Source organism: Myotis brandtii, unplaced genomic scaffold, assembly GCF_000412655.1.
Source record: "Myotis brandtii unplaced genomic scaffold, ASM41265v1 scaffold191, whole genome shotgun sequence".
NCBI lineage: Eukaryota > Metazoa > Chordata > Mammalia > Chiroptera > Vespertilionidae > Myotis > Myotis brandtii.
This window is the reverse complement of record NW_005357115.1, coordinates 7,446,444-7,461,711: the sequence shown is the minus strand read 5'-3', so window position 1 is coordinate 7,461,711 and position 15,268 is coordinate 7,446,444. Positions and strand designations below refer to the sequence as shown.

The 15,268-nt window shown below is 36.3% G+C and overlaps 1 protein-coding gene across 1 annotated transcript in view; it reads left to right on the top strand.

The window, feature by feature from the left end:
* The first annotated feature begins 4,569 nt into the window (after positions 1-4,569).
* FBXO11 (F-box protein 11) overlaps positions 4,570-15,268 on the top strand; it is a 33,074-nt gene continuing 22,375 nt past the window's right edge. Inside the window, exons 1-10 of the mRNA XM_005864808.2 lie at positions 4,570-4,697; positions 4,831-4,912; positions 6,781-6,925; positions 8,512-8,641; positions 9,779-9,862; positions 9,941-10,073; positions 11,498-11,604; positions 11,683-11,794; positions 11,874-11,980; positions 12,064-12,201. Of these exons, the coding sequence (XP_005864870.1) occupies positions 4,590-4,697; positions 4,831-4,912; positions 6,781-6,925; positions 8,512-8,641; positions 9,779-9,862; positions 9,941-10,073; positions 11,498-11,604; positions 11,683-11,794; positions 11,874-11,980; positions 12,064-12,201 (1,146 nt within the window). The 5' untranslated portion in view covers positions 4,570-4,589. The remainder of the gene's footprint in view (positions 4,698-4,830; positions 4,913-6,780; positions 6,926-8,511; positions 8,642-9,778; positions 9,863-9,940; positions 10,074-11,497; positions 11,605-11,682; positions 11,795-11,873; positions 11,981-12,063; positions 12,202-15,268) is intronic.

Sequence of the window (15,268 nt, the reverse complement as noted above, 5' to 3'; positions counted from 1 at the left end):
TTTCTGCAAGTTGTTTTTGAGTTTGACACGCATCTACATCCAATAATGCTTGTAATTGTTGGTCTTCAAACTTTTTCGGTTGACCTGGACGTTCTTTGTCTTTCACACTGAAATCATCACTTTTAAAGCATTTAAACCAGCGTTCACAAGTATCTTGAGATGGAGCATGTTCACCATAAGCTTCCCGAAGTATACAATAACTTTTTCTTCAAAATAATGAATTAAAACTTCCTGCAAATGCTCTTTTTCTGCACGAAATTTTTAAGTGTAAAAATATCTATGATGTTAACACCTTCAGCAAATTTGACATATGAAGTTTTGAAGCGTGTTGTCAATACAACAAAATAGCATACATATCAAATCGCATATATATCAACATATGTGTAACACCATCTATTGAAAAAAAGTCTGCATTAACTGGTACACCTAATAAACAGAATGCTTTAGTTTTGCTTATTTTTTCCCCACTGATTTCCCATGCAATTTATTAGTTGATGAAACTGGTACTGTATAGTTTGACCTTAAAGTTTCTTACAGGTTTGATCAGATTCAGATTTGATGTTTTGTCAAAGAGGTGGTGATGTGTTCTTTCATCAGGAGATATACAGTGCCTGATTGTTACTCTCTTTATGATATTATGGGCCTATTAATACTCATTGGTTAAATCCATGAACTCTTTTAGAGTTTGCAAATTATTTCTAATTTTCTTATTTCTTCTTTATTTATTGCTAGAATGTTTCTGTAGAGAAGCTTCCCCTCATTTCTTACTTGGTTACTTGATGGTTTGGTTTATATAAGAAAAGAAGAAAAATATTTGATTATTTCCTGTTATTTTCCAATTTTCAGAAGATGAGTTGGTTTTTAGTAGCATCTTTGAAAGTAACCTTTTTTTAAAATATCATTATAAACTCACGGATTTAAATATATCTCTTTTAGTTCATTCCATTTATTCTTAATGATGCTCAAATTGTCCCATCTTTGGCCAGTGGGTGGCTCCTTACATCATGGAGTTTATATTTTAGTAAATATATACACATGTAAGAATATGTATGTATAACCTTAAACCACACACACACACACACACACACACACATACACATACTAAAAACTGTATAGTTCGGTTTTTAAACTTACTATATATTAAAGATAGTTCCTTATCAGTCTATATAAAACTGCTTTATATCTTGTAATTACCACATAATAGTTTATTGTATAGCTAGACCATCGTTTATTTAACAAACCCTTATTGATGAACATTTGATTGTTACCTTTTAGTATTGGTAACAGTATGCAATAAAAATCTTGGTCCATACTTCTTTGTCCACATGTGTGAATATAGCTGCAGAATCAATTCCTAGAAATGGAATTGCTAAGTAATAATAGCTATTGCCAAATTGCTCTTCTTAGAGCAATTAAGAACTCTTTTTCCTTCATATTTTCCTTTCATAATACTAATATGTGACCAAACTTTTTATCTTTGATAATTTGCTATATGAAAAATATCTCATTTTCATTTCTATTAGCATTTCATTTCTAGTTTCTTAATTCTGAATTATCTGTTCATGTCCTTGCCTTGGCCCAAATTTCTATTGAATTATTAATCTTTTCCCTATTTATTTGTAGACACTCATATATAATTAAGGAAATTATTACCCATTTGTGTGACATTTGTTGCAATTTTTTTCCTAATTGTGTTGCTTCTTTTAACTGTTTATGGTGTTAATTTTCCAAGCAGAATTTTTAATATTTTATATATTACTCAAATGTATTATTTAAAAACAATCTAAACTCAGAGAAGAGTTAGTTTTTTCCCCCTGATTCTTTCTAGAATAAGTGCCAACCTGTTGTCCTGTCACCTCCTATTGTTAGTCTGTATTTCCTACAAACAAGGATATTATTCTAAATAAACATACTATAGCTCTAAAAGTCAGAAAGTTATCATTGACAAATTATTGTCTTCTAATCTTTAGACCCCGCATTTAAGTTTCACTATTGGTCCTGATAGCCACATTTCAGCAAAACGATCTAGTTCAGAACCACACATTGCATTTAGTTGCCGTATCTCTTTACTATCCTTCAGTCTGGAACAGTTCTTCAGACTTTCCTTGACTTTCATAACTTTGACAATTTTGAAGATGATTCAAAATAAATTAGAACAAATTTGATTTGTCTGATGTTTCCTCACAATTAGATTTGGGTTATGCTGCGGAATATAGCTGCTATCAGGTGGCACACCATTTCAGTTTGTCCTATTAATGATGATATTCACTTTGATCACTTGATTAAGGTACTATCTGATTGACATCTCTACTATAGAGTTACTGTTTTCCCCTTTCTAAAGTTTTTTCTAAACATCCCATTATTTATTCAATTTATTCATTTATTTATAGCAGTATGAATTTATGGGTTGCTGTTCATTCAGTGGGTTATAATTCCTTTACTATCATGAATTTTGATGCTGTAACATAATTTTGTTAGAGGGTGAGCATTCAGGCTGACTTCTGAGTCCTTTTGACATGTCCTCATCATTCTTTTAGCACTTCCTTATTTCTACCACAAGGTATTTCAGGCTCATCTTATATTTCCCCCAATCTGGAATCTGCCATTTTTCCAAGGAACTTTTATTTCTTTTGTAGAAAATGTTATTCAGCCCTATCTGGTTTGACTTAGTGGATAGAGTGTCAGCCTGTGGACCGCAGGGTCCCAGGTTCGATTTCGGTCAAGGGCACATACCTGGGTTTCAGGCTCCTCCTTCCCGGCCCAGTCCCTGGTCAGGGCTCATACAGGAGGCAACCAATCATTGTGTTACTCTCATATCGATATTTCTCTCTGTCTTTTCCTCTCTCTTCCACTCTCTCTAAAAAATAAATAAAAAATAAATCAATGGAAAAATATCCTCAGGTTAGAATTTTAAAAAAAAAGAAGCCCTAGCCAGTTTGGCTTAGTGGATAGAGCGTAGGCCTGCGGACTGAAGGGTCCTGGGTTTGATTCCGGTCAAGGGCACATGCCCAGGTTGTGGGCTCGATCCCCAATAGGGAGCATGCAGGAGGCAGCTAATCAATGATTCTCTCTCATCATCGATGTTTATATCTCTCTCTTCCTCTCCCTTCCTCTCTGAAATCAATAAAAATATATTTTTTGTAAAAAAGAAGAAGAAAATGCTATTCAGAAGCCAAGCTCCAAATGCTACTCACGCTCATTGGTATTGGAGTGTCACTGCTTCTAGTTTTGCTCTCTCTCAGTGAACAGAGCTAGAGGACATATATACGTACACACACCCAAACACTTAGATCTATAATCATTTCTATATCTATTAAAAATCATGAGTTCTATGTTGATGCCTTCAGTTCTAGTCTAACAATATAGAGTTTATTCTAGTTTTCTCTCTTTAATTTTAACTCTCTTCTCTGACAGAAGATATCTGGCTTCCATTATCTTATTTATTTGCTTAGTTCCTGTATTGTATGTAACCAGTCTTCCAGGTCTATCATCCCTGCTGCTGTGTGACACCCTTTTCTCCCTGTTCTCTCTGACTCTTCATTCCAGGACCACCCTGCCGTCCATGCAGACTTCTTTTTTCTCCTCTTGAACTCCAACACCCTGTGCCAGACCACTCTCTGTGTGGATGCTCTTTTCATCCTTCTTGGTATCTGATATTTTATACCAAGCTGTCCATCTATCGACATCTTCCTCACTCACCCGCTTTGACTCTGACACCCCTTTCCTGGTTTTCCTTCCCATCCCTCGTGGGCTCTAGCCATGACTCATTCCCCTTCTCAAGCCTCTGATCAAGTGAACATCCTCCTCACCTGTTTCTTTTTAATGCCTTCCAAGTTTTGTGTCATAACCTTGAAAGAACTTCTCTACTTTAGTGTTATAAAAAAATTATTTTTTTCTATATTCTTCTTGTGATTTTGTTTCCTTTTTGTATTTAAATATATGGTGTATTTTGGAATTTATTTTGAAATAAATAAAATAAAAAGCCAACATTTCATTCAGATGGTTATCTAGTTAGCTGGAATTTTATATAAAAGTTGTATTTCCCACCACCACAAAAAAAATTTTAAGTTTTTAAAAAGTCTACTGCAGCCCCAGCCAGTTTGGCTCAGTGGATAGAGCGTCGGCCTGTGGACTGAAATGTCCCGGGTTCGATTCCACTCAAGGGTACATGCCCGGGTTGTATGCTCAATCCCCAGTAGGAGGTATGCAGGAAGCATCTGATTAGTGATACTCTCTCATTTATGTTTCTGTCTCTCTCCTCTCTGAAATCAAAAATATATTTAAAAATAAAATAAAAAGTTTACTGCACCTATAGAGCTCTTTTTTTTAATAGACTAGAGGCCTGGTGCATGAATTCGTGCACGGGTGGGGTCTGGCTGAACTGCCCCGATTGGGGTGGGGAGGCTATTGGGGACAGGGCTGGCCAGGGGAGGGTCCGAGGGCGGTTGGCCAGCTGGCCCCGCCCCCTGGCCAAACTTCCGGTCAAACTCCCGGTCGAGGGGACAATTTGCATATTAGCCTTTTATTATATAGAATGTCATTTTTCATAATTGCTTTTGTTTATAACAGATGATGATGTACCTGCAGATATGGTTGCAGAAGAATCAGGTCCTGGTGCACAAAACAGTCCTTACCAGCTTCGTAGAAAAACTCTTTTGCCGAAAAGAACAGCGTGTCCTACAAAGAGCAGTATGGAGGTAAATTAAGTGTCACTGCTTTTCTTTTTGTAATGAAAAAATTGTTAGGAAACAAACAAAAAAGGAAAGGGAATGTCATTTTTTAGAAGTAATAAAAATATTTGCTTAATTAGTTTTCATTTTGTTTTTGAAGGGTGCCTCAACTTCAACGACAGAAAACTTTGGTCATCGTGCAAAACGTGCAAGGGTATCTGGAAAAACACAAGATCTGGCAGGTATTTCCTATGGGAAAACTAAGGGACAGGGTCAAGTAACTTTTTTTATTTTGTTTGATACCAAAATATTAAAATTAAATGTACTTTAGTATTACATTTGGGATTGAGAAAATGATTATTATAGAACTAGAGGCCCGATGCACAGATTCATACATCGGTGGGGTTCCTTGGCACGGCCTGCGGGGATTGGGCCAAAACCCGCAGTCCAACGCCACTTGTCACTCCTGCCTGCCGCTCCCGCTCATCCCAGCCCCACTGCACCTGCCGCCATAGGCTTGCGCCCAGTCAGCCCCGATTGGGTGAGGCTCACGCTGCCACAGCAGCTTTCGCCAGCCATGAACCCTGCTTCTGGCACCCATCAGTCAGCTGAGCGGCACTCCCGCTGTGGGAGTACACTGACCACCCAGGGGCAGCTCCAGTCGTTTGGTCACTTAGGCTTTTATATCTATAGATTAACATGACAACTCTGACTTCTCCCTCTTTGTCTTTGTTATATAAAAATACCTTGTGTTGCCCTAGCTGATTTGGCTCAGTGGACAGAGCGTCAGCCTGCAGACTGAAGGGTCCCAGGTTCGATTCCAGTCAAGGGCACATGCTCGGGTTGCAGGGCGTGCAGGAGGCAGCTGATCAGTGGTTCCCTCTCATCATTGATGTTTCTGTCTCTCTTTCCCTCTCCCTTCCTATCTGAAATCAATAAAAATATATTTAAAAAATAAAAACACCTTGTGGCCCAGATGGTTTGGCTCAGTGGATAGAGTGTCTGCCTATGGACTAAAGGGTCCCAGGTTCAATTTTGGTCAAGGGACTTTTCCGCAGGTTGCAGGCTTGATCCCCAGTAGGAGGCATGCAGAAGGCAGCCAATCAATGATTCTCTCTCATCATTGATATTTCTATCTCCCTCTCCCTTCCTCTCTGAAATTAAAAAAAAAAATGTGTTTTAATGAAATATGCCTTGTGCCCTGGCCAGTGTGGTGAAGTGGTTAGAGCATCGGCCTGCCCATGGAAGGATTGGATTCCCAGTCAAGGGCGCACACACTTGGGTTGCAGGTTCAATCCCATCGGGGTTGTATGGGAGGCAACCAATCGATGTGTCTCTTTCATATTGATGTCTCTCTCCTTCCTTCCCTTCCTTCTATTCTCTCTAAGAAAAAAAAAAATCAATGGGAAAAAAATATCCTTGAGTGAGAATTAACCCAAATATAAAAAACCTTTTGTATATTTTCACCAGTTTCTGAAATGGTACGTAATAGCTAAAAGAGAATACTTATGTCAAGATGAACAAAAATAAATGTGCTATCTATGAAAAAAAATGTTTATAAGATGATTGTTGCCCTAGTCAGTTCGGCTCAGTAGGAGGAGCATCTGCCTGTGGACTGAAGGGTCTCAGGTTCGATTCCGGTCAAGGGCACATGCCTGGTTTGCGGGCTCAATCCCCAGTGTGGGGGTAGCAGGAGGCAGCCAATCAGTGATTCTCTCTCATCATTGATGTTTCTCTCTCCCCTTCTCCATTCCTCTCTAAAATCAATAATGGTATATTTAAAAAGAAAAAAAAAAGATTGTCATCACAAAATAAAAGCTATTAGTTAGATAAAATGAAAATTATGCTTTTTATTTTATTTTTAATCCTCACCCGAGGATATGTTTTTATTGATTTTAGAGAGTGGGGGGAAGGAAAGAGAGAGAGAAAAACATTGATTGGCTGCTTCCTGTATGTGACCTGACCTAGAATCAAGCCAACCACCCACAGGACAATGCAACCAACTGAGCTACACTATCCAGAGCGAAAATTATGCTTTTTAAAAAATGGGGAAGTCATTACTAACATAATAAATAAGTTGTTTATATTTTATTTGTTAATCTCTTTATAGCAGCACCTGCTGAACAGTATCTTCAGGAGAAACTGCCAGATGAAGTGGTTCTAAAAATCTTCTCTTACTTGCTGGAACAGGATCTTTGTAGAGCAGCTTGTGTGTGTAAACGCTTCAGTGAGCTTGCTAATGATCCAATTTTGTGGTAAGTGAAAATTTATTTCTTATTATCTTGAGATATATTATTTGGTGCCCAAAATGCTTGAAATGCTAGGGAGGTTGAAGTGTTGATTATAATTAAATAAGAATAAAATTAGATTGCTTGTAAATTCTAAGTTACCTATTTATCACAAATGTGAGTTGTCACTTTAGGTAATATTTATAAAACAATAAATGAAGTACTTTCTCTGCTATTTATCAGTTAATAGCAACTGAGTATATAAAATGTATTTCATTTAATTGCTTTTAAGAAACAGAACTAAGCCCGGTTAGTGTGGTTCAATGGTTGAGCATCAACCTATAAACCAGGAGGTCACGATTCAATTCCCCTGTCTGGGCTTATGCCCGGGATGTAAGCTCAATCCCCAATATAAGGCATGCAGGAGGCAGCTGATCAGTGATTCTCTCTCATCATTGATATTTTCTGTCTCTCCCTCTCCCTTCTTCTCTGAAATCAATATAAATATATTTTTTTTAAAAAATACAGAACTAAGGCCCTGGCCGGTTTGGCTCAGTGGATAGAGCGTCAGCCTGTGGACTGAAGGGTCCCAGGTTTCATTCCGGTCACAGGCATGTGCCCAGGTTGCCGGCTTGATTCCCAGTAAGGGGCGTGCAGGAGGCAGCCAATCGGTGATTCTCTCTCATCATTGATGTTTCTCTCTCTCCCTCTTCCTTCCTCTCTGAAATCAATAAAAATATTTTAAAAAACAAAACACTGAACTAAGTCTAATTTAAAACAGCTAACTAATTAAATTTGATAGTTTAGTGAATTTTATATATCACTTTTGGAAAATACTTCGATAGTTGTATTCATGACCTTGAACTATGCATGCCCTTTGACCCAGTAATTCCACTTCTGAAAATTTTTTTGCCTATGTACAAATTTTTCATAATGTCATAGTTAATAGTGGGGGGAATTAGAAATTAGATCTAGCAATAAGGAAATGGACTTAAGTGAACACAATATAATGTCTGCTTGGAGGGTTGGGGTATAGTCATGAACAGTGATTTTTTACAGTTTTTAATAGCATGAGAAAATGCTATGTTGTAAAAAGTGAAAAGTGCCCTGGCTGGGTAGTTCAGTTGATTAGAATGTTGTTCTGATATTTCAAGATTGCAGGTTCGATCCCCAGTCAGGTCACATACATGAAACAAGCAATGAATGCATTAATGGGTGGAACAGCAAATCAGTGTTTCTTTTTCTCTCTCCCTCCCTCCCCTCATTTTCCTCTTTCTTTCTCCTCTCTTTCTCGAAAACCAATAAATAAAAAGTGAAAAGAGCAGGATACAAATTTTTGTTTTTGTATGCTATATAAATCACAACTGTAACAAATGAAAACTAACTGTAGATAAAAATAACTGAAAGGGGGAAAAATGACTGAAAGGAAATATAGTAAGCTGTTAATAATAATGTATTGAAAGTGTAGGTTATCTCCTTTCTTTGTACTTTTCTATATTTTATAATAGCTTGTATGGTGCTAAAGGTAAACTATTTTAGTCCTCAAATAATTTTTTGTAGTTATTTAAAAGGCTACTTATGAATAACTCTTCTAATTCCTTTCCCACCTTCAGGAAACGATTATATATGGAAGTATTTGAATATACCCGTCCTATGATGCATCCTGAACCTGGCAAATTCTACCAGATTAATCCAGAAGAATATGAACATCCAAATCCTTGGAAAGAGAGTTTCCAGCAGTTGGTATGAAGTATAAATAGAAAATATTGACTCATGTATATAATATATATGGAGATAAAATTTCCTTTCTAAAAAAATTTAAACTCATGCAGGGAGATATTTATATTGTCATATAAACTTATCTTGTGAACCTTATGAAAAAGGGGAATGTTCCAGGTATTCCATGACTTACTGAGAGAGACATTTTGCTGCAGTCATGATGACAGGTGTAATGACTCTGATGAAGTAATAGATACTACAAAGGAATATTTATCACTGAACAAACACAGACATTTAACCTGACATCAAATAAAATAATTAAGGGTTGTTTTTTTTTCTTACTGATTTCAGAGAGGGAGAAGAGTGAGAGAGAGAGAGAAATATCAATGATAAGAGAGAACCATTGATTGGCTGCCTCCTGCACACCCCCCACTGGGAATAAAGCCCGAAACCCAGGTATGTGTCCTGATTGGTTCATAGGTAGACGCTCAACCACTGAGCCACGCCAGTCGAGCTAATTAAATTTGTTGGTGTGTTTTTTTAATTAATTTCAAGAATAGGTTTCAAGCCAGTGCACATTTATCAACCAACAAAATACTCAACAATTTCACTGCTGACATAATAATCTAAACATTGACAGTAAACATCAGTAGCCTAGAAGCAGTTAATACTTTCTATGGGTCTGTTTGAACTCTTGTTTAAATTATTGGTGTTCAATAGTTGTTTTAAAGTTTCACTTTTAGCATAATTTTTATGTAGTCCTTTACAAATGGCTCTCAACTAGGATGATTTTGCTCCACAGGGGACATTTGACAACTTCTGGAGACATTTTTAAATTATCACAACGAGAAGAGGATGCTACTGGTAGCTAGTGGGTAGAGACCAAGAATGCTACTAAGCATTCTACAATGCACAGGACAGCCCCCACAACAAAGGAACTGTCTGTTCCAAAGTATTAGTAGTGCTGAAGTTGAGAATCCTTGTCCTTTCTTACTGGATAGTACTGAATAATGTAAAATCTGAAACACCTTTTACATCGCACTATGCAACAGAAAATTAGTTGAAATAATTGATTTTTTTATATATTTAATTTAAAATATTCATACAGTACTAAATTAGTTTAAAATGTAATGTCTTTTTTTTTTTTTTTTTGACATTAAGTATAAAGGTGCACATGTAAAGCCAGGATTTGCTGAACATTTCTACAGTAACCCTGCAAGATATAAAGGAAGAGAAAATATGTTGGTATGTTTGATCTGTATTTTTATGGGATTTAAAATAGTAATTTTTCAGTTCTATATTGACACTTTTATTTTTTTCTAGTATTATGATACAATTGAAGATGCCCTTGGTGGGGTACAAGAAGCTCATTTTGATGGACTTATCTTTGTTCATTCTGGAATATATACCGATGAATGGATATATATTGAATCTCCAATCACCATGATTGGTGCAGGTATTTTAAAATGCATTTTTAATAGAATTTTACCAATTTTACTTACATAATGGGTTTATAAAATGCTAGTGACTTAAAATTTAGGTAACTTTGATAATACCTTAATGGTAGGAAAGAATAAGAATTAAATATGCATATTTTATGTGATAGAAATGAAAACATGAGAATTCAGAAATTGTGGATGTGTCTTATTTCTTTTTAAGATGTATATATTTCTCACCCAGCTGGCATGGCTCAGTGGTTGAGCATGGACCTATGAACCCCAGGAGGTCACGATTTGATTCCCAGTCAGGGCATATGCCTGGGTTGTGGACTTGATCCCCAATGTAGGGCATGTAGGAGGCAGCCAATCAGTAATTCTCTCTCATCATTGATGTTTCAAATCTCTCCCTCCCTCTCCCTCTCTGAAATCAATAAAAATATATATTTTTTAAATGTGTATGTTTCTTGGTCACTACTTTATCCAACTGCCTTAGTTAATCATTAAGGAAAGAAAAAATGTTTGTTAGCTTTATCTTAAATATTTTTGGGCTATATAAAAGCTGCTTTTATGCTCAAGTTTCTAAGAATAAATGTAATAAAATATTTATTGAGCACTGATCAGTCATTTGAAGATTTATGCTTTTTTTTTTTTTAAGGGAGGAAGGAATAGGATGGGAGAGGGGAGGGGGAGGAGGGAGAGAGAGAGAAACATCAATGATGAGAGAGAACCATTGATCGGCTGCCTCCTGCACACCCCACACTGGGGATCAAGCCCGCAACCTGGGCATGTGACCTGACCAGGAATCAAACTGTGACCTTCTGGTTCATAGGTCAGTGTTCAACCACTGAGCCACACCAGCTGGGCGCTCTCTGATTTTTTAAGGATATAGTACATAGACCATTTTAAGATGGCTAATAATTATTACTTGTTAATAAAGTTTGCATTGACTACCCTTTCTGCTTTCCTCCCCCATTTCCACCATGAAGAAAAGTGAGGAGGGAGGGTGTAGAAAATTTCTGCCTATAGATTTTTATTACTTTCCAAATTAAGGCCAGTTTGGGAAATAAATGTCAATAAAGAGGTCTCTTTTGGATATTAAATACTATTTGCAATTGAACCTTCTTAGAAGTATTATATATGGATTTCAATATGATACTCAAATAATATCTACATTAAATATGACTGCCTGTGGTAAAGGCCAGTGAAATATAGTTATCAATTAAATGAGTATTAGTCGTCTCTTCTCAGTATTTAAAAGTAATAACTTTTAAAAGTTCTTCCTCCAAAAAATACCCAACTTAAAACAGTAAAAATGTTCTATATTACTAGTTTTGTAGCAAAGTATTACTGTATTTTTAAAGTGTATTTTTTTAAAGTTATTTTTAAATTTCTATTTCATCTGTCTGATAAAGGTAATATGCTTTAAATATCTTCTCCACAGCACCTGGAAAAGTAGCCGACAAAGTTATAATTGAAAACACTAGAGATTCAACCTTTGTTTTTATGGAAGGTTCTGAGGATGCTTATGTTGGATATATGACAATAAGGGTAAGAAATTTTAAGATTTAAAATAATATGTTGAAATTATTAAAGCAGTGGTTGTTTAACAAAATTTCTACTTTGCAGTTTAACCCTGATGACAAATCTGCTCAACACCACAATGCACACCACTGCTTAGAGATTACAGTAAATTGCAGTCCTATTATTGATCACTGTATCATCAGAAGTACATGTACAGGTTAGTGTTTCTTTATATTTTGTTATGAGTCTCTGTGTTGTGGCCCAATAGGTTTTTAAATAAAGTATTTTTCTTACAGTTGGCTCTGCAGTATGTGTTAGTGGTCAAGGAGCATGTCCTACTATCAAGCACTGTAATATCAGCGACTGTGAAAATGTTGGACTTTATATAACAGATCATGCACAGGTATTTTTTTAACTTTATGGTTTTATTCTTTTAAAATATTTTTTCAAGTTTTACTAATGTTTATTTCTGATTATTTGTTGTAGGGAATATATGAAGATAATGAAATTTCCAATAATGCTTTGGCTGGGATATGGGTTAAAAATCATGGAAACCCAATTATTAGACGGAATCATATTCATCATGGACGTGATGTTGGTGTGTTCACATTTGATCATGGCATGGTAAGAACGTTTTTAATAGAAATGCTGACCTCATATTAGTTAGATTTCAGATAGGTTTCAAGATTTTATAACCACCAAATTATTTGTTTCTATCATATGGTATAGGTTTAAAAGCAATTTCAACATTATATTTTAAAATCAATATACAATATTCTATAAATTTATGGTTCTCACACTATAATCATGTAGAAAAGATGGAGTCCTTAGGGAATTGATGTGACATTTGAGAGGATTCATGTCTAATTCAGTAGTTCTGAAATGTAAGTGTGCAGAAAAATCATCCATATATTATAAATCAGAATTTTCAAGGATCAGACCCAGTATATGCATTTTTAATAAGCATCATAAGTGAGTTTAATACAGGTTGTTTATCGACTATACTTTGAGAAGTAATGGTTACATTATTAATTTGACTTCCATTTTACTCTTAAAAAATTTTTAACTGGCAGAATGTTAGTAAGAGATACAGTGATAATAAAATATTAGCTATAATATTGTTATGCAGCAGTTAATTAGGCAGCTCTATGGATAATATGGTTTAAATACTACTATGTCATTTTACACAATTTTCTAGGGACAGCCTTTTTGAGCTCTCTTAGGCTACAATTTCAAAATAATGTTCTTGGATGTCTGTTGGATATTCTTTTCATTTAGTGTCTAATTTTCATTGAGGTAATTTTCAAGTCCTACTTACAGCATTGGCAACAATTTTTATGAAATGGGAGAGGAGTGGGTGGTGACATGATGATACATAGGATTATGGTGAAGTTTTGTTTCTGTTATATAGTACTAGAGGCCTGGTGCACAATATTCATGCACAGGGGGAGGGGGAAGGGGGTTCCTTAGCCCGGCCTGCACCCTCTTGCAATCTGGGACCACTGGCTCATAACTGCTCACCTGCCTGTCTGCCTGATCACCCCTAACTGCCCTCCCTTGCTGGCCTAGTCGCCCCTAACCGCCTCTGCCTCGGCCCCCGCCACCGTAGCTTTGTCTGGAAGGACGTCCAGATGGATGTCCAGAAGACGTCTGGTCTAATTAGCATATTACCCTTTTATTAGTATAGATTAGTCAAGCAACTTGGGAACATTGGATGCACTTACACAAATTATCAGCTAATGAAGGAAATTTTTTATTTTCATCATTTGTACCTAAAACTCTAATGCAGAGCTCTTTTTAAAACTGAACTAGACTATAAGAAGTTACCCTTTTATCAAGTTCTGATTTGAACTGCTGGTAAATGGTTTCAGACCATTCAGTTCGTCATCATTTGTGGGGTAACTGTAACCTTAGAGAAACAGTTCACTTACAACTTGAGTTGTAGCATGGACCTGTTGATAAAAAAGCTGAGTGGAGATGACCACTTGCCCTTTCCAGCTAGAATAAAGAAACTAACATTGTGTTGCAAATTATACTGTTTTCTCCAAGGATGTGGGAATTGGGGGATTTGAGCAAGGGTTTAGAGGATGTCAAAACATAAGAATCTTGAGAGTCTGCCCTCCCTTAGAGGCCTGCATTGGTTATAGTTCCTAAATGGTCTCTTATTTTGTAATGGAACTATACTATGCTAGTATTTATTTGCCTTTGTTGCCTTTAGACTGCCCCAGAGTTACATACTATTCAAGTACCATATTTATGCGTGCCCCTGGTCTCATTCACAAATGATTTGAGGTACCAAGATAATTTTAACCTGGATAAATTTCCTCACTTTTAAAAGACCTATGATGATGTTTACTTACTAAAGTTCATCGTCATCATTTATTCATCATCACACACCCCCATACAGATTATTTTTTATAAATTTGGGTTTGAAATTTTTATAACTGTTTTTAAACAATTCTAGGCAGTGCTACAGATAGATATTCCCATTAAGGATTAATGAAGAGATTTGTTAAGATAATATAGATTTGTAAGGGAAGGGTCAAAATAAAGTAAGTATATGTTGGGTCTGTTGTGTGTTTTAGTATTGCGATACAATCCTTTAAAATCCTTTGATAGAATGTTCTTCTATTCCAAGGATATGGCAGGTCCTCGCATAATGTTGTTTTGTTGTAATGTTGATGAGGGGGCAAGGGAGATTCCAGGCTGGGGCCACTGTCTGTGTGGAGTTTGCATGTTCTCCCCATATTTGCATGGGTTTTCTCCTAGTGCTCTGGTTTTCCTCCCACGTCCCAAAGATGTGCATATTAGGTTAATCGGTGTCTAAATCGTGAGTGTGCCCTAAGGTGGAAGGGCATCCTGTCCAGGTTTGGTTCTTCCTTGCTCCATGAGCTGCAGATAGGCTCTGGCCACCTGTGACCCTAAACTGGAATAAGCAGGTTGGGAAATAATTATCTTATTTTTATTAATCTTTTTTAAATGTATGTATAGCTCACATTTACTTCAATGTCTAAAGTAAGTGTTTTGTGTCTTAATTTAGAAATTTGATGATGTTTTTGTAACCAGAAATATGCTGTTGGAACTTAACTCTTGCTTATGTCAGCCAGTAGTTAAATTGGTTTCTTTATATGTCATCTTGCTTAAAATTGCAGTAAGGACTTAACTATATTCTTAAGGCTGTTTTCTCTGTATTGCACCCTATGATTGGTAGGACATCACTAAAGATAACCTTTTTAAAATTTGACTTTGTTTCTATAGAACTTCAAAGAACATCAGAATAGACATTTAAACTAGTTTTTGTGTTGTCCATTGTTTATATTCTCATTTGTCTTCTGTAAAGGTTTATAACATTTATACTTATGGCTCTATGTTTACTCTATATTTATTTATCTTAAGACCTTTAATCAGAGTTTCTCCATTCCTGAATTTTTTATTTTGATTTATTCTTGGAATGGCTGAGCTTTGTCACCTAGCCATTTTTAATACTAGAGGCCTGTTGCACGAAAAGATTCGTGCAATAGGCCTTCCCTTCCTCTGGCTGCCAGCACCGGTTTTCCTCCGGCACCCGGGACCCAGGCCTTCGCTCTGATGGAGCCTTCAGTCTTCGCTCCTCCGCTTCGCCCCTACCTATGCAAATTAACCACCATCTTTGTTGGGTTAATTTGCATACTCTCCTGATTGGCTGGTGAGC